This window comes from Vicugna pacos, chromosome X, assembly GCF_048564905.1.
Source record: "Vicugna pacos chromosome X, VicPac4, whole genome shotgun sequence".
NCBI classification, from domain to species: domain Eukaryota; kingdom Metazoa; phylum Chordata; class Mammalia; order Artiodactyla; family Camelidae; genus Vicugna; species Vicugna pacos.
The window spans coordinates 94,908,152-94,929,851 of record NC_133023.1 but is presented as its reverse complement, the minus strand read 5'-3'; the positions used below and the strand labels follow the sequence as shown (position 1 = coordinate 94,929,851).

The window sequence follows — 21,700 nt, the reverse complement described above, 5'->3', positions numbered from 1 at the left end:
TCTTTTAACTCTTCCTTGTCCTCACCTCGGAACGGCCTGAATTAGAAGGCTCAGCCCTGAGTATCCATATCAAATATTACAAGCATAGTACAATAAATCAGGACGTCATTAAAAAAATGCCCTAAGCCTGCTTTAGCTTCTTTCGCGTTCAGGTTTTTACTTGGGCTACACGGGAGTTGGCTTTTCATTCTCAACCTCCAAAGGACAGGGCGTAGTAAGAGAGCGGTGATGGGGAAAGGTGGACTCTGGCTCCAGAAGAACGCCAGATTCTGAGCAGTAGAGATACTACTGCAGCTTCAACAGACCTTAAAGAAACTGACACCCAGAGAAATGGATAGCTATGCTGTCTTCCCCTCCCCCAGTTCCCAGCCCAATCCCAGACACCGCACCCACTCCCTTCCCATCCTCAGTCCCAGGTCTCGAGCCCGGGTAGGCAGAGGCGGCGGGGGGGTTGGGGTGCACACGAAGAAAAAGGGGGTGGGGTCGGAGAAAAAAGGTGTGGACTGGCAAAGGAAAGGGGGCGCGAGGCAGAGAAAATGAGGGGCGAGGTTGAGGAGTAAATGGGGTGAGGCAGAGAAACGTGGGGCGTAGCAGAAAAAAAGGGGGCGAGGAAGAGAAACGGGGGTGGAAGAGAAAGGCGAGACGGAAAATGGAAGGAATTCGAAGGGGAGCAGAACGTAGGCCGAGCAGAGCCAGGAGAGGAGGCGAAGCAGCCGGCGGGCAGAGAAAGGGGGAGAGCCGGGGCGGACGCGGGGTTGAGGCACTTGCCATAAATCATAGCCAGGCCGGTTTCGTGCAGGAAGCGGGCCCGGCGGTGCTTGAAGAGCCAGATCGTGAGAATGGTGAGCGTGAGCAGCAGGATGAAGATGAGCAGGTTGGCGCTGTCCTGCCGGTGGCTCTCCTCGGCTTGCTTCTCGGACACGATCTCCTCGTCCATGGCTCTCGCTGCTTCGCCAGCGCCGTCCGAAGCCCCGGCCCAGCCAAAGACGCCCACTGCGAGGAGCAACCAGAGCGGCCGCGTGAGCCCGCGGGCCCGGGGCCCGCCGCCGCCGACGCCGCGGCGGAGGAGCGCCCGCAGCCAGCCGCGCCGAGCCATGACTCCCCCCGCCCCCCGCCCCGCTCCTCACCCGCAGCCGCCCGCGGTCGGACCACTCCCCGAGGGCTCACGGGAAAGGGGCGGGGCCCCAGGGAAGCCGTCGGAGAGCGCGGCGCCGCCGCCGCCGCCGCTGCCGCCGCCGCCACCGCCGCTCTTAAAGGAGACGCAACACTCCCTGCTCGCTCGGCACCATCCCTTTGGCCTTCTGTACCCCATTGCACCAGCTCCCCCTAGGTCCCGCCGCCAGGGAATGAAAGGCCGTCGAATCTAGCCCACTCCCTTCTGGAAAAGAAACCTGGGCTCAGCGTAATCAAAGCAGAGGCAGATTGCGCTCTACTTTGACCCTATTCTTAGGGCTCTCGGGGGAAATCGATCTCTCATAACCCATCTCAATATTGTCCCCCAGTGTCTCTTAACAGGATAAGAAGTTGTCCCCTCGGGAGAGGCCTAAATCTCCATCTCTAATTTAAATCGGATTCTCCTTGTTCTGTCCTCATTGGGAAAAAATAACAGCGCGGTAGTAGTTCATAAATAATTGACTCAAAGGCAAGGATTATGTGTGTCCGTATGTTTGGTTTTCTTCACACGTAAACACTTGATGTAAGTCATCTCTTACAGATAAACTCAATGTCGCAAAGATTCAGTCGGTTTGTGCTCAAATTTACCCGTACTCCAAGCACTCCCCTCCCTCCCCGAAGAAGAAATTTTTTGTGGGGTGGTGGGTTTCTCCTCCACTTGCACCTTTTCCTTGATGTCTTAAAGCATATTTCCCCAGCTCGCAAGCCACCGTTGACACCATCTCTCATCTCTCTTCTTCAAAGAGTATTTTCCCTATTCTCAGCCTCTCAACCTCCCGCTTCAGTATTTTCATAGTTCTTACCTCTTTGAAAATGGTGGATTCCTACTTTCTTGATTCTTCTCTGATCACTCACTAATCTGTGTGGGCTTTTTGTTTTCGCTAGACTTTCTCTAGACAGTTTCATGTCTACCTCCTGATGAAGGAACTCCAAACCCCAAGCCCTGACCTGCCTGCCACCCTCCCTTCAGGCCTCTACCTGTTGGATATGGAGCAAATGCTGTCAAGGCTTTTACCAATCTCAGAAACGAAAAACGTTTTTAAATGAGCTCATTTTGCCCCCATCAACACATATTCTCTCTCAATATTTTCATACCATCTAGCTATCAATCCAATTCCTATCATACTGCTAGAAGTCATGATTCTCAAACGTTTTCCTCTCATGGCGTTATAACCTCCTTGCTAAGAGAAATAACACTCGGGCAACTCCAAGCTGCCACAGTATGGGTTCACTCCTGCTAACCAGTTGATTAAGTTGTGTGAGGATGGTGAGCTAAAAAAAAAAAGTGCTGGAATGATGCTCCTGTCGGGTCAGGAGCTGTCCCAAGACTGTGGGCCTATTCTCTCCTCTTAGTACCTGGGTCTGCCTGTCCCCTGTCCCCTGCCTCCAGCCTGACCACACTGCTCTGTTCACACAGGGCTAGGCTTTGTAGAGGCAAGAGACCACATGACAGTCCTTCCCAGTCCCCCCACTGCCCCCTCCCCAGACCTAGCTCTGTCTCCCCAGAGGGCCTAGCGAGTGAGTAGTCCTGCTTACTCAGGCCTAACCACCCAGTCCAATGCTATTTTGCCCTGCCACAAAACCATTTTTCATTCTCTAAGTGTTTGGACACACTTGGGAAAATAAAAAAAAACAACAAGAGACAGATTGCTTGCCTGACCACAGTTAGCAAATGTCTTCAAGCTCCAGACTCTACCTGTTTACCTGACTCCGCCCCCAGCAACTTTATATCTTTATAGCAGAGTTCCAGGAGGACTCTTGGGATAGCAATAACTCTACCGAGCCGGCCAACCCCCGTGAGCCTTTGGCTACCCTTGGAATGTGCTTCTCTCTCCACCTAACACAGCCATCTGTGACTCACGCCCTCCAGCTTCTCTGACTACTGCTCCCCCTGACAGTCCTGTCACGTGCTTCTGGAACGCTTTCTGTTAGGGACAAATCACCCAACCCTCTCAGTTGCTGCATTGATGCCCCCTCCATCTCCTCCTTTTCCCGGTACCTAAATCTTGCCCAGCACATCAAATGCTCAGAAGCTGTTTCAAGTGGAGGCTGCTTATTTCCTCACCACCCCACTGTCCTACACACACAGGCACACTACTCACACCCTGTCATGTGGCCTGAAGGAGGAGCTGGCACCCCACTCACACCCCACTGATTGTCGTTCCAAGCTCCTTACTGCTCTGCCCTTCACTGAAGCTCTAACACCCTCTCCTTTCCTTGTCCTCTAGTGACTTTCTGGTCACTCTCACACATTCACCGAGAGCTTGAGCTTGGGTATCTGGTTTACAGCCTCTTCACCCTCCACACTGGAGGTCTACCTTTATCCCCCCCCCCCACCCCGAGCCTCGCCTCCTGCCTTTGATGCTCACACTCTTACTAGTAAGTCACCTGGAATTTGAGCGTTGCCTGCTTTTTTACTGGGAAAATCAAGATCCTCAAGATCTCACCTTCCTCACCTCGCGATCTCCTTCAGTATCCCATCCTTTCTTCCTTCCCTCCATCCTCCATGAAAAAGATGTTCCTTCCTCCCTTATAAAGCTTACACTTCCGTCTGCACTCTGCATTCCCCCACCTCCTTCCTGCCTCTTCTGGGATCGACTCCAACAACCATTTCCCTCCACCATCTTCACACTCCCCTTCTGTTCTCTAGAACCACTTTCAGCTCTCTTCTAAGAAACAGCCCCTTATCCATCCCCACCTCTACTATCAAATGATTTCTCTCCTCCCCTTCAGACATGAGCTTCTCAAGAGTCATCTACAAGCTCTGTGCTCCCATCTGCCAGTCAGCCAGCCAAACCCGGCCTGCTGCCTCTTTTGGTACAACCTGCAACTAAGACAGGAGGGAAGGGGGCAGGGCACAGTCATTAAAGGGAATGACACAGCAGTTAGCACCAAGATGGCAGAGGAGGCCCAAGATGGTGGGAGATTTGACTTCCAATAGACCTTGAGCTTTATTATATACTCATTGTAATATATCAGCATGAGAAATGACACTCCCACAGGTGCCATGACAGTACTGAGACTGACCATGAAAGGTTAAAAAGAGGGCGGTGGCCCAGTTCCTGGGAATCCCTGCCCCTTCCCCAAAGTAGTTGGAATAATCCTCCCACTTGTTAGCTATGAAATTACCAAGCCCATAAAAACTAACCACCCCATACCTGTGGTCGTCTCGCCTTCTGAGACAGCTGACACTCTCTTTATGGAGTATCTACTTTTACCTCAACTGTCCCACCTCCCCCCCACCCCCTGCCTCGAGGCCTCTCTGGCCTTCTGAGATGGCCTACACTTGGTCTATGGATTGTGCAGCTCTCTGAAAAATCTACTTTTACTCAACTATGGTTTGCTCTTGAATTCTTTCCTGTGTGAGGCCAAGGGCCCTCACTTGGTGGGACGAATCCCAGGGACCTGACCGAGACCTGAGATATGGTTATCCTTTCATGCCCCATTTTTTCCTGTATCACAACTAAGAATACTTTTGACATTTTTTAGTCCAATGTTGAGTGCAGTCCTTGGTTCTTTGGAGGTGCGTGATAAACACTGAACTAATTCGTTGGGGGAAAGGCTGAAAAGCTAACTTGAGGCCGTATTGTAGAAGGCCTTTATGCAGCAGAAAATTTTAGCTCATTCATTTCCCTGATCAAAACCTCTCCAGTATTAATTTGGCAGCTGAAAGGGGGATAGATGCACTGCAGAGAGATGGGCAATAGAGAAGGCGAGTTAAAAAGTTGGAAAAGTAGTCTTGCTGAAAAGTAATGAGGCCTTAATTCATCAGATGCAGTAGGAATGGGAATGGAAGGTTGGATGCGAAAGCAAAGGCAGGGGTAGGATTAACTTGTTTTTGGCAACAGATTGGGTGGGTGGATTGGGTGCTTAAGGAAGAAGGATTGAAAGATGACTCCAAGGTTTTGACCTTGGATAACTGGAAAACATAGGACTGCTAATAGCATTAAAATGGGAGTCAGAAGGTAGAGCTTAGCTCTGGACAAGTTGGATTTAAGGGCCTGGTGGGCTATCCAAGTGGAGGTATCAAAATGGGCAGTTAGAAGCTGCAGTCTGGAGTTCAGGTGTGAAGTCAGGACTAGTGATAGATTTGGGAGCTGTATGCACAATATTGAAGCTATGGGAGTCATGTGTTCTCCAAAGAACAGGGAGTGGAAAGAGAGCCAGTCCTCGGGCAGAAGTATAGAGAATGCCTATATTCAAAGTGTAGAAGAAATAAGAGGTGACACCTATCAGTTAGAACCCAATATAGTTATGTTGGCGTTTTCAGTTTATTTCCTGAACATACCAGCCCAAATTGCTAAAAAAGCAAATAAGATTTTTGGTGTCATTTTCAGTGTCAAGGCTGTTTGAAGTGAATAATCACATTAACCTCAGACAAGTAACCTAGGATACTTCGTGCAGATGTAGTAATGAAACCCCATGAGAAATATTAGCGAGTCTGGAAACAGTCCAGAAAATAGCAATTAAAATAATCAAAGGAGAGAACCAACTGATGTTTTAGGAAAGACGAAAGGGATAAAGAACCTCTTCAGTCTGGAAAAATAGCTAGAAGAGTCAACAGCAGCAACAACAATAATAATGGCTAATATTTATTGAGTGCTCCCTGTGTTTGACATTATTTTAAACAATTCATATGCGTCATCCCACTCAATCCTGATAACAATCTCATCAGGTAAGTACTATTATTCCCACTTTACAGATGAGGAAACTGAGGCAAAGTGAAGTGAAATAACTTGTCCAACCTTCCAGAGGTAGTAAAGGAGAAGCCAGGGTTTAAACCCAATCTGATTCTAGGGGAAAGTGGCCAAGATGGTGAAGTAGGGAGACCCTGAGCTCAACTCCTCCCAGGGGCAAACCAAAATTACAACTATTATGGAGCAACAATTGACGAGAAAGACTGGAGGACTAGCAGAAAAGATCTTGTACAACTAAAGATATAAAGAAGGAACCACGAAAGGACAGGTAGGAGGGCAGAGATGCAGTGTAGTCAAGACCCACACCCCTGGGTGGGAAGCCCACAAAAGGGAGGATAATTACAATTGCAGAGGTTCTCCCCAAAGAGAAATGGGTCTGAGCCCTGCATCAGGCTCCCCATCCTGGGATCCTGCACCAGGAAGATGAGGCCCAGGAACATTAGGCTTTGAAGGCCAGCTGGTTTAATTTTGGGAGAGACAGACACTTGTGGGAAATAGAGATCCACTCTTAAAAGGTGCACTCAAAATCTCACATGCTCCAGGAGCCAGGGCAGAATCAGTAATTTGAAAAGAACCTGGATCAGACCCACCTGCTGTTCATGGAGTGTCTCCTGGAGAGACAGGAGGCAACTGGAGCTCAACCTGGGGACATGGACACTGGCAGCAGTCATGTTTGGGAGCTCATTCTACCACGTGGACACTGGTGCTGGCAAGTGCCATTTTGGAGTCCTTCCTCTAGCTTATTAGCACAGGGACCTCGCCCCACCCCTGCTCACCAGCCTGACGGCACTAGTACTGGGACACCTCAAGCCAAGTAACTAGCTGAGAGGAGACCTAGCCCCAGTCACCCAGTCACCCAGGCCTGCTGCCTTAACACCCCCTGAGCCCACAGCCGCCCCAGGACCCAGCCCTGATCACCAAAGGGCCCCAGACTCAGCCTTGCACACTACTGCACTGGCACTAGCCCCTGGCCTCCCCCCCCCCAGGGCCCTGCAGCTAGAGACCCTGGGACCTGGCTCCACTCACCAGCGGACCAGCCCTAGCCCTGGGACCACCTTAACCTACCATTGGGTGGGCACCAACCTTGGGAGCCCCTGGGACCTGGCTCCACTCACCAGCGGGCAAACACAGCCCCAGGACCCCTGGGCCTCAGCCCTGTTCACCAGCAGGCTAACACCAGCTCTGAGACACCTTGGGCCCCTCAACCAGTGGCCCCAAGATCTGGCCTCACCCACCAGCTGGCTGACACCAGCTTTGGGACCCCCAAGGCCTTGTAGCCAGAGACCCCAGGAATAGGCTGTGCCCACCAGTAAGCTGGCACTGGCCCCGAGAGCCTCTGGGCCCCAGCCCTGCCCACAAGCAGGCCAACACAAGCTTTGAGGTGCCTTGGAACACTTAGCCAGCCACCCCAGGATTCAGCCCCACTCATCAGTGGGCCAGTGCCTGCTTTGGGACACCCTGGACCCCACAGCCAGCCTCGTCAGGGAAAGGCCCCACCCACCAGCAGGCTAACACTAGATCTGGGAACCTCAGCTCTCCAACCACCCACCCCAGAACCTGGTTCTACCTATCAGTGGGCCAGCACTAGCCCTGGGACCCAATGGGGCTCTGCAGCCAACAGCCTCATGACCTGACCCCACTCACCAGTAGCCAGCAGCCTCTGCACAAGGTAGGGCCTGGCAACCAATCAGACTGGGGGCCAGTCATGCCTATCAGACCATCTACAGCAGTCAGCCCACCACAATAGAAGGACCCATGCAGCCCACATAGGGGGTGCCCCTAGAGCATATAGGTCTGGTAACCAGAGGGGAGTTGGGGAGTGTGCTGCTGGGATGCACAGGACATCTCTAGAAAAGGCCACTTTCCAAGGTCAGGAAATGTAACCAATCTACCAGATACATAAATATAACAACAGTGAGTTAGGGGCAATGATGTGACAAAGAAGCATGTTCCAAAAAAAGGAACAAAAATAACTTGTTCTCCAGAAGAACTAAGTGAAGTGGAGATAGGCAATCTACCCGATAAAGAGTTGAAGGTAATGATTGTAAAGACATTCAAAGAACTTGGGAGAAGATTGGATGAACAGAATGAGAAATTAGAAGTTTTTAACAGAGTTAGAAGATGTACAGAAGAACCAAACACATCTGAAGAATACAATAAGAGAAATGAAAAATACACTAGAAGGAATCAACAGTAGATTAGATGATACAGAGGAACGGATCAGCGAGCTGGAAAATAGAGTACTGGAAATCACTGAAACTCAGCAGAAAAAACAAAAAAAGACTAAAAAGAAATGAGGACAGTTTAAGAGACCTCTGGAACAATATCAAGCATACTAACATTCATATTTCCAGGGGTCTCAGAAGGAGAAGAGAGAGAGAAAGGGGCTGAGAACATACCTGAAGATATAGTAGCTGAAAATTTCCCTGACCTGGGAAAGGAAACAGACATCCAGGTTCAGAAAGCACAGAGTCCCAAAGAAGATCAACCCAAAGAGAATCACACCAAGATACATTGTAATTAAAGTGGCAAAAAGTATAAAGAGGGAATATTAAAAGCATCAAGGGAAAAGCAACAAGTTATGTACAAGGGAATTCCCATAAGGTTATCATCCGACTTTTTAGCAGAAACTCCGCAGGACAGAAGGAAGTGGCACAATATATTTAAAGTGATGAAAGGGAAAAACCTACAACCAAGAATACTCCACCTGGCAAGGCTTTCATTTGGATTTGATGGAGAGATCAAAAGTTTTACAGACAAGCAAAAGCTAAAAGAGTTCAGCATCACCTAATCATATTTACAAGGAATATTAAAAGGACTTCTCTAAGCAAAAAAGAAATGTCACAACTAAAAACATTGGTAAAGGCAAATATACAGCAAAGGTAGTACTAATCAACCATGTATATAGCTAGTAGGAAGGCTGAAAGACAAATGTAGTAGAATCATCTATAACAAGGGATACATAAAACAAAAAGACCTAAAATAAGATCTTAAAACAGTAAACATTGGGGGAGGGGAGTAAAAATGTAGGGTTGTTAAAATGTGTTTGAACTTAAGATATAAGAAGCCTAAAATAATCACACATATAGATTAAGAGGTACAAACTTCCAGTTACAAAATAAACGAGTCATGGGCCTGAAATATACAGTGTGAGGAATACAGTCAATAACTATGTAATATTTTTGAATGGTAATATATCATAACTAGACTTATCGTGGTGATCATTTAGAAATTTATAGAAACACTAAATCACTATGTTGTGTAACAGGAACTAACATAGTGTCGTAGGTCAATTATACTTAAAAAAACAAACAAATAAACTCATAGAAAAAGAGATCAGATTTGTGGTTACCAGTGATGGGGGATGGGGGAGGGGGAATTAGATGAAGGTTGTCAAAATGTACAAACTTTCAGTTATAAGATAAACAAGTACTAGGGATGTAATGTACAACATAATAAATATAATTAACACTGCTGTATGTTATAGGTTACAGTTGTTGAGCATAGCCTAAGAGTTCTCATCACAAGAAAAATATTTTTTCTATTTCTTTAATTTTGTATCTATATGAGATTACAGATATTCACTAAACTTATGATAATCATTTCATGATTTATGTAAATCAAATCATTATGCTGTACACCTTAAACTTATGCCATGCTGTATGTCAATTACGTCTCAATTAAATTGGAAGAAACAATAAATAATACAATGAAAAATAAACTCAGTCTGACTCTCGATCATCTGCTTTTGACCATGGTAGTATAAACCTTCCTGCAAAATAAACTTAAAGATATGAATCAAGTAACCACAGTCTGTTTACTAAGATTCAAAACTTGATATACCAAGGTACCAATTAATGCTTTAAGAGGAATACATTGCTTTGTTGTTTGAATTTCTTAGACTTAGCTTAGTGAGCACACACCGCTTTTGTAAAGGAAAAAAATCAGAGGATGCAATTTCAATATATATAGAAAACACTAGTTTACCTAGCAGGCAGTAAACGTCTAGAATTTGTCATCCAGGGAGGTTATAATAAATAGCTTGAAAAAAGTTTTAGTGCCTACAGTAGACAGATACCTCACACAGATACCTATAATAGTCAGGAATGTATTTCTAGAGAAAGTGGATTTTTGAACTAGGTAGGAAAAGACAGAGTGTGCTACGCATAGGGGGATCTTTGTGAGCAATGGATACATGGATGAGTGGTGTATGAAGTTACTCCTCCAGTTGGGTGGCATGTAACAAAGTTAATTAACTTGAAGACAATTCTGAGATTACAGTGTTTCCTCTATGCAATCAGCTATCCTGGGGAAACAGTGCTGGGTCTTCATAAACAATATCTCCAACTCCGTAGGAAACGCTTTAGATATGGTTATCCTCACCTTTAATAACATCCACATCATTTATCCACTGTGCATATGGACAATGGCTGTTTCTCTGGAAAAACTAAAGGCATTTCTGGGGTCACCTAGGAATTTAAATGCTCTTTCTCATGAGGTTTGACTTTTGTTCTAAGAGCTTATGAAAACAGTGCTGTCATTAGCTGTACCTTTCACCTTTGGGATTAACTCCAAAGTAGAGAACACTGTGTGAGTGGACCCAAGGTACTTATTTGAATGATACAGTCCTTGGTAACTGTGACTATGAATATCTTGGCTTCCTTCCAGGTTGGAATCTATAGATAAGGCAATTAAAATCCCACTCTATGAATATGAGTTAATTATTTCTAGAAAATGCAAAACTAGCCTAGTTTCTCTTGCATTCAGTATGTGGTAAGCGATTCAAAAGAAGAGAATGGGGAATGCATTTTAAGAGTGTAATGATAAAAACAAAATTCAATGCCTGGACACAGGTCACTTCCTCGAAGACTAGGATAATATATGGGTGGTTTATACAGATACCAGATTCCCTACTGGCTCTTTTTTCTATAACTTCATCTTTTTAAGAGGAAATCACCAGATCTCAGTTCCTCTAAGAAATCTCCTAATCATTTTCTGCTTTAGATAAATTAATATTAGATGAAGTAATTTAATAGGGTACCTGAAAAGGCTAATTTCAATTTGACCATTATCAAAGCCAAAACAAATTTAAAAATTTTTTGATCAATTATCTCTTCTATCTTGCCACCTTTCGGGGTGGAGAAGGAAGCACTTTCCTGTCAAGTACAGAGAGTTTATTTCCTGGTTCTTCTTGATTGTGAGGTTTATAAGAAGGTACATTTGTAAGGAATACAATATGCTGTACTTGACATTCATCAAGTACCATGTCAACTCTTGGCTTAGAGGTGAAGAAATTGGAGAGAACCAGGGGAAAAATAACGATCACAATTAAATGTCTGGAAAACAGCTTCCAGGGCAAAAACCATATAGGTGAAGTTGAGGAACTCTGATGAGTCTTCGCTGCCTTCTTTTTTTTCTAGTTTTTTTCACCTTTGAGGAAGCTCAAGTATATCAGAAAAATGTTTGTCATCAGTCAAAATGTTATCAAAATTTAAGGGTGTGTACAAGTCCACAGGGATTTTTGAGCCCACTTCAGAATAATGGAAGGATACTCTACAGCGATCCTTTCAAACAAGGATACATCCCTCCCCCTTTCTTTCCCATAGTTCACTCATTCATTCAGGGAACACTTTTTGAATGCCTATCACGTGACAGGCAATGTTCTAGGTATAGACAGAAATCTGTCCTCTTGGAACTTACATTCCTGGGGAAAGAGAGAGAAAGTAAATAATAACAACACAACAAACATAATAAATAGGTAAATTATAGAGTATGTTAGAAGGTGATATAAAAATAGAGCAGGTGAGGGGCATCAGGAATGAGAAGACTGCACATTTAAAAGGGTGGTCAGGGTAGGTATCTAGTAGCAAGTGAGACCAAGGAAATTGATGCAGCTAAAACGTAGAATATTGAAAGGGTTGAGGGGGAAAGAATGGTGATTATACTTTGTATTTACCTTGTAATATGCAGTTTACAACGCTGTGTCAATCAGTCAGGGGGCACTGGAGGAGTTAGTGGGGAGTTTAGGAAAAGGGATGAATTCCATTTTGGCCATATTAAGTTTGAAGTGCCACAGGGTAGAAAATAAATGATCAGCGGGTAGTTGGAGATGCAGGTCTGGAGCTAAGGAGAGACATTTGAGATAGAGATGTCAAATCGGAATCACTAATATCGACGATGGCTGAAAGCGGTGGGAATGAATAGGTGAGCTGGCCAAAGGAGAGCAGAGTGGAAAGAGGTCAATATAAAATGTTTACATTTTCGGGGATGAAGACAAAGAAAAGCTGAGAAAGAGTGTATTTTATTCCGATCAGAGACAGGGAAGATGGGCCTGTGTTGTCGGCTTCCCTTTATTACTCTTCTTTCATTTTTCCCTAATGTAAACTGGTTCTCTTCGTGACAAAACACTCCTGCCGCGCTACACCACTTTGGGGGCAAATCTTTATCTTATATAGACCTTCTGAAGGGAAGTAACTTTTACTGAGCATCCCCCGCGTGCCACGTGTTTGGGGCTCCAAATCTGGGGTGGTTTTCCTCTCCAACCCACCCGCCTCCTCGCTTTCACACCCCTGCCTCCTTCCGCAGTGCTGGTTCCCAGAAGGCTGAAGCACAGGAAAGGTCGACAGAAAACAAAGGGCACAACTTGATGGAAAAGAAATACAAACAAACAAAACTCTCCTGCGGAGGGGTAGGTACCCAGAGCTGAGCGCCTTTAACCACCGCCTCCAGTGGCCCTGGTCCCTCTGCCCCGCCCGGCACCCTCCACAGGCCCCGCCCCTGCCCCGCGGCCCGCGCTCATTCGCTGGCGCCCTTGCTCGCCGCTTCCCCATTGAGACGCTTGCGCCTCTTCTTTTATGCCCTCCGCTCAGCTCCGCCCCTCGCAGAGCAGCAGCGCAGCGCAGCGCAGCGCAGCGCAGGCCCGGCTCCCGGGCGCTCGCAGACCTTTTTCCGTGTCGGTTTCCCCTTCTTCCCGGCATTCCTGTTTCCGCTTTCTCACGGCTCCCTGCTTTTTCCACCTCTGAGGCACTTCGCGCCCAGGGGGTTCAGTGACGTCATCTCTCTGCGCTGCGCGGACACCCGCCGGTGGAGGAAGGAACAGCTCCGCCGCCCTTTGCTTCTTTTGTTGGGCTGCTGCTCCTCCGGAGTCATGGCGCCGTCGCTGTGGAAGGGGCTGGTGGGCATCGGCCTCTTTGCCCTAGCCCACGCGGCCTTTTCCGCTGCGCAGCGTAAGTGCCGGGGGGACAGGGACCGCTCCGGTGCGGGACTCCGGGGGCGGCGTGTGGGCGCACCCCTGAAGGAGTGTCAGACCGAGTGTCCCGGGAACGGTCATTTGAAACCTTAGAGTTTGGGGTGACAGTGAGAAGTGGTGCGAGGCTCCCTGGTGGAAAGGCTTGGAGTCTGAGTTTGAGGAGAGTGGGGCACCTGGGATTGCAGCAGGGTTGGAACGGGGTATCGGGCAGAGGGCACAGAGCAGAACGGGCACGCTGCAGGGTGGGCAGAGAGGGAGTCTACCCGGGAATCCCCGACAAGTGATGTCAGATGCAGCATGGGGCTGATCAGGCGAAGTGTCAGATCGAGGACCTCGGATGCTCATGGTCCCATGACAACTAGGTGAACAACGTCTTAGGCACTCCTGGGCTGTCCAGGCAGACTGATAAGTGACCATTTGCCTCAGGGAGGCACTGTGATACAGGGCAAAGAGCACTGGACTGGGAGACTGGAGGGCTTGATTATTAAAAACTCGCTTTACCGCTAAATCTGTGACCTTGGGCGCATCATATCTTTTCCTTGAGGCTTCATTGAAGTGGATTTTAACTCTTGCCCTTTCTATGTCGAAGAGTGACTGGGAAGTTTAAACGGAAAAAAAGTAAAAATACTTTATCATACATACACAATTATATTGCCAGGAAGAAACTTGGAATCCAGCAGAGGATGCAGTTCAGTCTTGTGACAGCTGATCTGTTTTGAGGTCTTCCTTCTCTCCTAGACCAGGAGTTAGCAAACTCTGGCATGTGGGCCAAGTGCAGCATCCCTCCTGTTTTTGCAGTGAGCTAAGCATGCTTTTAGATTTTTAATTTGTTGGGGAAGAAAAGCAAAAGAATACCATTTTTGTGATCCATGACAGTTATGTAAAATCCAAGTTTTAGTGTCCATCAGTGAAGTTGTATTGGCACACAGCCATGCTCACTCATTTAGGTTTTTCTGACTGCTTTCTAAGGGCAAAGCTGAGTAGTTGCAAAGGAGATAGTAAGGTCTGCAAAGGCTAAAATATTTATTATCTGGCCCTTTACAGGAAAAGTTTCCTGACCTCTTTTCCTAACCTATAGAGCCCACGAGGGCAGGGACAATATATATTTTGTTCATTGCTGTGATCTCAGTGTCTAGCACAATGTTCTTTACAGTAAGTACTCAATAAATTTGTTGAATGAAGGAAATAAATTCAGAGTTGAACTTTATTACTTTTTTGCTAGCTTACTTTCCATCTTCAGGAATAAAGTAGAAAATGGAATGTGAATTTCTTCAAAGCTCCAATTGTTTTCAAAATAAAACCTTTGTTTTATTTATTATATATAATTAATATAATCAATTATTAAGATTACTTTTTACATACATGTAGTATGATGAGATTTGTCTGACAGAAATCAGCTTTATTTAATTTTTTTTTTAAATCTTAGATTTATAGAAAGGTTGCAAAGACAGTACAGAGAGTTACCGAATACCCCTTGCCCAGTTTCCCCCATTGGTAACATATTACTATGGTATAATGTCACAACTAAGAAATGGACATAGGTATATTACTATTAACTAAAGTCTAGCTTTTATTTGGATTTCACCAGTCTTCCTATTAATGCTTTCTTTCTGTTCCAGGAATCACTCCAGGGTATCACATTACATTTACTTGTCATGTTTCCCCAGGCTACTCTGTTTTATGACAGTTTCTCCAAAATTCTAATCTTTAATGATAACAGTAATAGTAGCTAACATTTATTAAGCGCTTACCATGTGCCAGGCACCGAACTAAGCACCTTACATGTATTATATAATTCAATCTTACCAAAACTCCTGTGAAGTAGATATTGTTGTTATCGCCTTTAAAAGATGAAGCAATTGAGACACACACTGCTAGGAAACTTGTGCAAAATTACAGAGATGATAGGTTGTGCAGCCGGGCTTCAAAGACAGGCAGTTTGATAGAGCCTGTGTGCTACACTGCTTGGTAAAGTTCACTCTTAAGTAACTGGTTGAAATTGTGCTCTGCTTAGGTGCTAGAAGGTGCAGTGATGCCCTGAGGGAGTTCAAGTGAAGTGGAGAAACAAGTGCATCAAGAAACAGTCACAATAAAGTGATATAGATGCTATGCTAAAGTATGTAAAGATACATGGAGACGAGGGCAGTCATTTTTCGGGGGGCAAAGGGGTTAAGGAAGGTATCCTAGAGCCTTGCTGATCAAGTGTGGTCAATAGACCAGCATCTTGAGAATCACCTGGAAGCTTGTTAGAAATGCAGAAACTCAGGTCCTGCCTCAGATCTGTGGAATCTGAATCTGCATTTTAATAAGATCCCCGGGTGATTTGCATGCACGTTCTTTTGAGAAGCGTTGCCCTAGAGAAGATTAGAATACTGTGGAGTACTGCGTCATTTTCTATAGTAGACATCAGCTGTAAAATTTTAAAGTACTGGAGCAAGAAAATAGATCACTGAAGTCCATCCCCTTTGTTTTACAGGTGAGGAAATGCCTGACCACAGGTAATGCTAGAGTCAGATTAGGTTTCATGCAAGGAGGAACGGTAGCTGGAAATTGAATGGTCAGTAGGAAGTTAGCCAAAGCCGATTTTGGTATGGATTTGATTTCTTTTACACCAGTCCTTATGATAACACATGTGAAATAAACTTAAGAAATGTCTCTAAATACGTTCTCTTCTAAGAGGCAATATATGCTCACTCACAATGATTTGGGTTTTTAAACATGTTATTAACCAGTAGGGATTGTGCAAGATTCCTCTAGGATTAGAATTTTGTGTTTTTATGTGAGGTGGGAATACCTTGTGGCATTTGTCACTGCGGTGGGACCTCTTTATAATGCTCATGTTGGAAAGAGACCAGTAATTACCTTTGAGGCTGTGTCCTGTCACACTGTGGCAGCAGATAGCACGCGGAGGTACGGTGCATGCTGCTCTTTGCTGTGATGAACTTTGTTACCACAGAGCACCTATCATGCGTTACATTTGATCCTCATATTATTGCCATTTTACTGCTACAGAAACTTAGGCAGTGAAAAGATACATACTATATTTCTTTGATTCAGATGCACTCCCCCTCCCACTCCTACATTTTAACACTCTGAAATTGAGATAAATGTTGCAATCCACAAGGATGTCTTAAGTTGAATGAGATATAGTCCATTAAGACAAGTTGAAGAGCTGGTGGTATGATCCAGGCTTTGCAGCTTCCAAATCCCAATCCTTTTCCTTCATACGTTGCTGCCTTCTGAGGCTAAGGCAGTAGCAGAATTGTAATTAAATCATAGAAACAGAAATTGATGTCTTTCATCAATTTCCGGGAATGTCTCCTATTCCAACATTGCCCCAGCGTATTTTTTCAAGAAAAACATTTCCATACCAATACTGCTTTGTCCATTTTGTGTGATGGTGGTGCTATTTAAGAGTTGGGATTTTCTGTAGACTCAGTTTTTAAATAAAATTGTGATTTCTTTGACCAGTTAATGAAAAAATTTCAGAGAATTCTAGTTTTCCTGTACTAATGAAAGAAAAATTATGTTTAGGTATTTCTTCCTCATGTTTGCTCACTTTTCACTCTTTTCCTGTTTTATAAAGTGACAAAGCAGGTCATGATGGGAATAAAATTGTTCAAGATCAGACTGACTGCCTTAGAAGACAGAGGTTTTTGAGGAATCTGGGATTAGCATTATTTTTTGTAGCATATAAGTCAGTAGCTTCTTTGGTGTATTGACTTGCTTGCATTTTAAGAAAAATGGGCTACAGTTTCCTTAATGGTATGCTTCTGGTTTATAGATCGTTCTTATATGCGATTAACAGAAAAGGAAGATGAATCACTGCCAATAGATGTAAGTTGGTCATTTATATTCCATTAAAATATATATACCTGAATCACTTTGCTGTATACTTGAAACTAACACTATACTGTAAATCAACTATACCTCAATTTAAAAAATATATTTTAAAAATTAGCCACATAGCTTACAATTTTTAACTGGTTTTTATTCTCTTAATTTTCCAGACATGAAATAGCATCTGTTATCTACTTTTTGTGACTTACTGTAAATCCCAAAGATTCAGAAACAAAATATTTCTCTGTTTGGTTTCTAGAACTTAGTTTAAATAGTCTTTCTAGAAGTTGCTCTGTCCATAGTCTGAGATGGACTTAACCAGTTGATTATTTGACTGTATTTTTTATTTTTAGAAAAGTTCATTTTAAGTATAAAGTTTAAAAACAACCAAAACTAACAAAATAGTTTTTAGGGACATATTCAAAACAAGAAAAACAAGGAAGTGCTTTTTTTTAAGCCGAAATCATGTGTGAGCTTCACTCACAGTTTTTAATCTTTATTGGATTTTAAAGTACAAAAGTAGTAAGTTCTTTATAACAGAATCAAAGAGTAAGCGTCAAAAGTAAAACTGACCTCTTACAATTAAAAAAACAAAAACCAACTGACCCCATTGCTCACAATTCTGCTTCTACTCCCAACACTTTGAAGTATATTAGTAGTTTAGTTTTCTTCTATGCGTAAACAACATTATCTTTATTTGTGTACGTATAGTTTTATCTAATCAAACATAGAGAGTTTTTCTTTAAAAAAATTATCATGTGTATATATGTGTAGTTGTATGATTAGCTTTTTATTACTTAACAACTTATCTTGACATATTTTCATGACAACTCAGACTTACCACATCCTTGTTAATGATGCCTGTGACTTTATTGTGCTGGTGGTAGGAATGTAAACCAGTATAACATATGACATTAGATTTTAATTTAGAAAGGCAGAGTAATAGCTTGTGGCTAATTTTGATTTTAATGGTCTATAATTAAAGTTATAGTAGATGTGGCTATTAACTAATTCTCCTATCACCTTTGTTTTGTGGTAGATGCACGCACACACACACTCTTACTTATACCTATTTAAAATAACTTCTGTTTACAAATTGGAAAATTTGAAAAATACAGAAAATCACAATCAAGAAAACAAAATATGCCTGTAACCCCATGTTGCTTAATATCAAACATTGCAAGTTTTTGCTCACACAGCCTGTTTCAAAAGCAGTTTGCTATTACCTGATAAAGTTGAATTTGTATATGTTCTATGCCAGTGATTGCACTCCCATGGGCCAGGAGACATACACAAAGATACCCATCCTGACGTAAAAGTCACAGACAGGAAACAGCCCACATGGCCATCAACAGTGGAGTGGGTCAATTGTGGGATTTTTTCATACAATGAAATACAAAACACAATGAAAATGAATAGACTACAACTATGTACTACAATAGGGAGAAATCTCACACACACACACATGCACACACACACACAAAAGCTCAAAATGGGAGAAAGAAGCAATGTATGTTTAGATGTACTACAAAGCTGGTAAAATTATAAAGAAAAGCAAGGAACTGATTACACAGTAGTTAACTGGGAGGGAGGATGAAGGGTATAATTGGAGAGGGACATATAGGCCTTGAAAACTACTAGCAATGTTCCATTTCTTCAGCTGGGTGGTGGGTAAGGGCTATTCTTCTTATATTCTGTGATATTTAGCAATAATACATTGAAACATTCTTAGTTGCTCTTGGAAGCTAATAATTGTTGATAACTAACTTCCAAATGGTTTGGTACCTATTTTTGCTATTTCAGCAATACCTAGAAGTATTTTTTACAGCCAATCCACAGAACTTATAGAAGGTTTTATTGTGTCTCAGTCCAAATCATTTAAAGTGAGAATTGACTCCTTAATAGGATCTGGGAGAAATACCTGTTAGAGGCTAGAAAGAGATGGAGAGAAAATTGCGATTTTTATATTTGTATGTTGTTCAGTAATCTCAATCTTTATACTCACAGATAGTTCTTCAGACGCTTCTGGCCTTTGCAGTTACCTGTTACGGTATAGTTCATATTGCAGGGGAATTTAAAGACATGGATGCCACTTCAGAACTAAAAAATAAGTAAGTCTTTTCCTTTTCATAGGCTTTTAATTTCATGGGGGTTTTGCTTCATTTACATAATCTAAAATCTATGTTTTCTGGTACATAAAAGTTGATTTTGCTTTTACATTTTGATTATGCAGTTTGTATGAGTAATGAGGTAAAAATATTGAGACATTATTTGATATGATACAAAAAATGAAAGGCCAATGACAGATTACTGACATTAGAATAAGATGTTACATTATGATTGCTTAAAATTACTTGTTGGTTGGTTGGATGGACTGATGGATGGAAAAAGATATCTAGGAAGCTATTCCCCCAGGAATTTTTTTCTTCCTTCCTTTTCCTCCCCTCCTTCCCTCCCCTATTTCCCCCCTTTGCTTCCCCTTCTCCTTCCTTCCCCCTCCTTCTCTCCCTCCCTTTTTTCCTTTTTCCTCTTTTTATCCTCTTGTCCCAGCTTAGTCTTTGGAAGAATAAGGGGTTTTCTGCTTCGTCTATCACTTGAACCTATTCTGTGACATAAATTCTGCTCTTGGGCCCTTTTGTGTCCCTGGACTAAAGTATATTTCATTATTCTGCTTTCTTTTTTTCTCCTATACTTCTAAGCTATTTTCATGAGCTTGGCTTACTTTTCTTTTCATATTTCTCACTTTCATAATATCATCCTTTAGCTTTGTTTGATTTTACCTCTGGACTTTACCCACATTTTTGATCCTGGAAATTTTAACACGCTATTTCCTTAGAAGGATTCACAATAAACATTTATTTGTTAGAGGAAATTCACCCCATTTTTACTATTACTTTTTGATTCACATTTTAAATAGTCACATCTCACGCTTCCTGTTTTATATGGGGGTATGCTTGGATTTCCAGGGGGACTGACTATGAGATTTGAGTTTTTGTCAAAAGAAGAGTTCTCTTTTTCCCCCAGGAAATTAATATTTAAAAACAAACCAACACCAAAAGCCATACACTTAGGTGTCTGTGAACTCTTTTTAGATGATATATATCCCACTGGAAAGAAGAAAGGATACTCCACTATCACCACCCACTAGTGTTCTTACAAAGTCTACCAAGAATCACAGGCAAGGGGCCAGGAAAGAAAGAAGTAAAACAGAATGGCATTAAGTAGGTGGTAGCAAAATGCATGAGTTTAGTAGGTGGTAGCAAAATATATGAGTTTGGACAACAGCGGGTACAGAAAGGCCAAAAGGAATTTTTCGTTGAAAGATTCTTGGAAGACAGATCTGTGAAATGATCAGATGCCTTGAATAGCGAGGGACAAATGAGAATAATCAAAGGTACAATCTATATACTGTTTTTTTTAAGGACTACTTGGCATGGGCTAGTGTTAGATTTATAGAAGTGATTAAAGTTGAGTGATTGTTTGTATTTTCATAGGCATCCTGGAAGGAATGCCTGAATAAAAAAATTGTTGAGGGTTTTATGTTGCTTTTCCAGATTTCTTGTTTTCTTTGTATAGGAGAAAAAAAAAATGAGATATGGTATGATTACCAATTATAGTCTGATTTTTATGGATTTTTAAACTTAGTTAAAAATATAACCCACAGCAAATTCAAATTCATTAGAAGCCTACTTATTTTCAAATAGGCTTTTATAAAGGTTTATCTAAAATTGATGCTTTTTTTCTTTCAAGGACATTTGACACATTAAGGAATCACCCGTCATTTTATGTATTTAATCATCGTGGTCGAGTACTGTTCCGGCCTTCGGATACAACAAATTCTTCAAACCAAGATGCATTATCCTCTAACACATCATTGAAGTTACGAAAACTTGAATCACTGCGTCGTTAAGATTTTTACAAATTATAATAATAGGACAGGACACAGAGCTGGAATATTGGAGTTTGGGGTACAAAACACTCCCCCCCCCATCAGTATTTATATTGATCTTTCAGACCTAATTAGAAAAAGTCTATGGCCCTTGTTTGTACACTGTTAATCAAATCATTAATGCAGTATAAGTTATCTGTGAAATGAGTCTGATCTTTCATAGAGAGAATTCTTTCATTTAAAACAAATTCACATTTTTTGTAAAAGTCACTGTTTTGAACACATTTCTTTGAAAAATGTTAATGATTTTGTAATTATTTATTTTCTTAGATTTCTTTTCTTTTGCACTACAGTTTTTAGGATCCTTTTCGAAATAGTGTGACTACTGCATTTTGCAGCATGAACGACAGTAAATGGTCTTCAGTTCTTAACAACAGATGGACTTCTTTAAGGAGACCAAAATGGTGACTTAATCAGTTTTTCTTATGCCCCCTAAAAAGTGGCTCTGCTTTAGCAGATACTTGCCAGTTTTTAATTTTTCTGTGAATTCTTACCCTACCCCGCTCCCATATACCTCTTAACATCAGCTGTCTTGTTTCATCACTTCTCTGGGGTTCTGTGTGCAGTGAGCAATTTTTGTGTCAGAAATCCTTTGTCATAACAGATATACTTAACAGACTCAACTTGCTGTAAAGCTACTTGTATTCTTTTCATTTATCTGTAAAAAATTTCCCTAACTGATTATGTAGTCTAAGAATAGTTGAAGATAGACCAAAAAGACTATTCATGAATTAATCATCCTGCCTATGTAGAAGAATAGTGATCACTGAGGAAAACTGATTGTGATTAGCC

At 42.8% G+C, this 21,700-nt stretch overlaps 2 protein-coding genes across 2 annotated transcripts in view; one reads left to right on the top strand and one right to left on the bottom strand.

Annotated features, from left to right (window-relative positions):
- SLC9A6 (solute carrier family 9 member A6) overlaps positions 1-1,113 on the bottom strand; it is a 50,328-nt gene extending 49,215 nt beyond the window's left edge. Inside the window, exon 1 of the mRNA XM_006212140.3 lies at positions 769-1,113. Within this exon, the coding sequence (XP_006212202.2) occupies positions 769-1,096 (328 nt within the window). The 5' untranslated portion in view covers positions 1,097-1,113. The remainder of the gene's footprint in view (positions 1-768) is intronic.
- An 11,577-nt stretch (positions 1,114-12,690) lies between these two features.
- On the top strand, positions 12,691-21,199 carry MMGT1 (membrane magnesium transporter 1). The gene is made up of 4 exons (XM_006212139.4): positions 12,691-13,096; positions 16,904-16,956; positions 18,967-19,070; positions 20,710-21,199. The coding sequence occupies exons 1-4, from the start codon at positions 13,018-13,020 to the stop codon at positions 20,867-20,869; spliced, it is 396 nt and encodes a 131-aa protein (XP_006212201.1). The 5' UTR covers positions 12,691-13,017; the 3' UTR covers positions 20,870-21,199.
- The last annotated feature ends 501 nt before the right edge of the window (positions 21,200-21,700 follow it).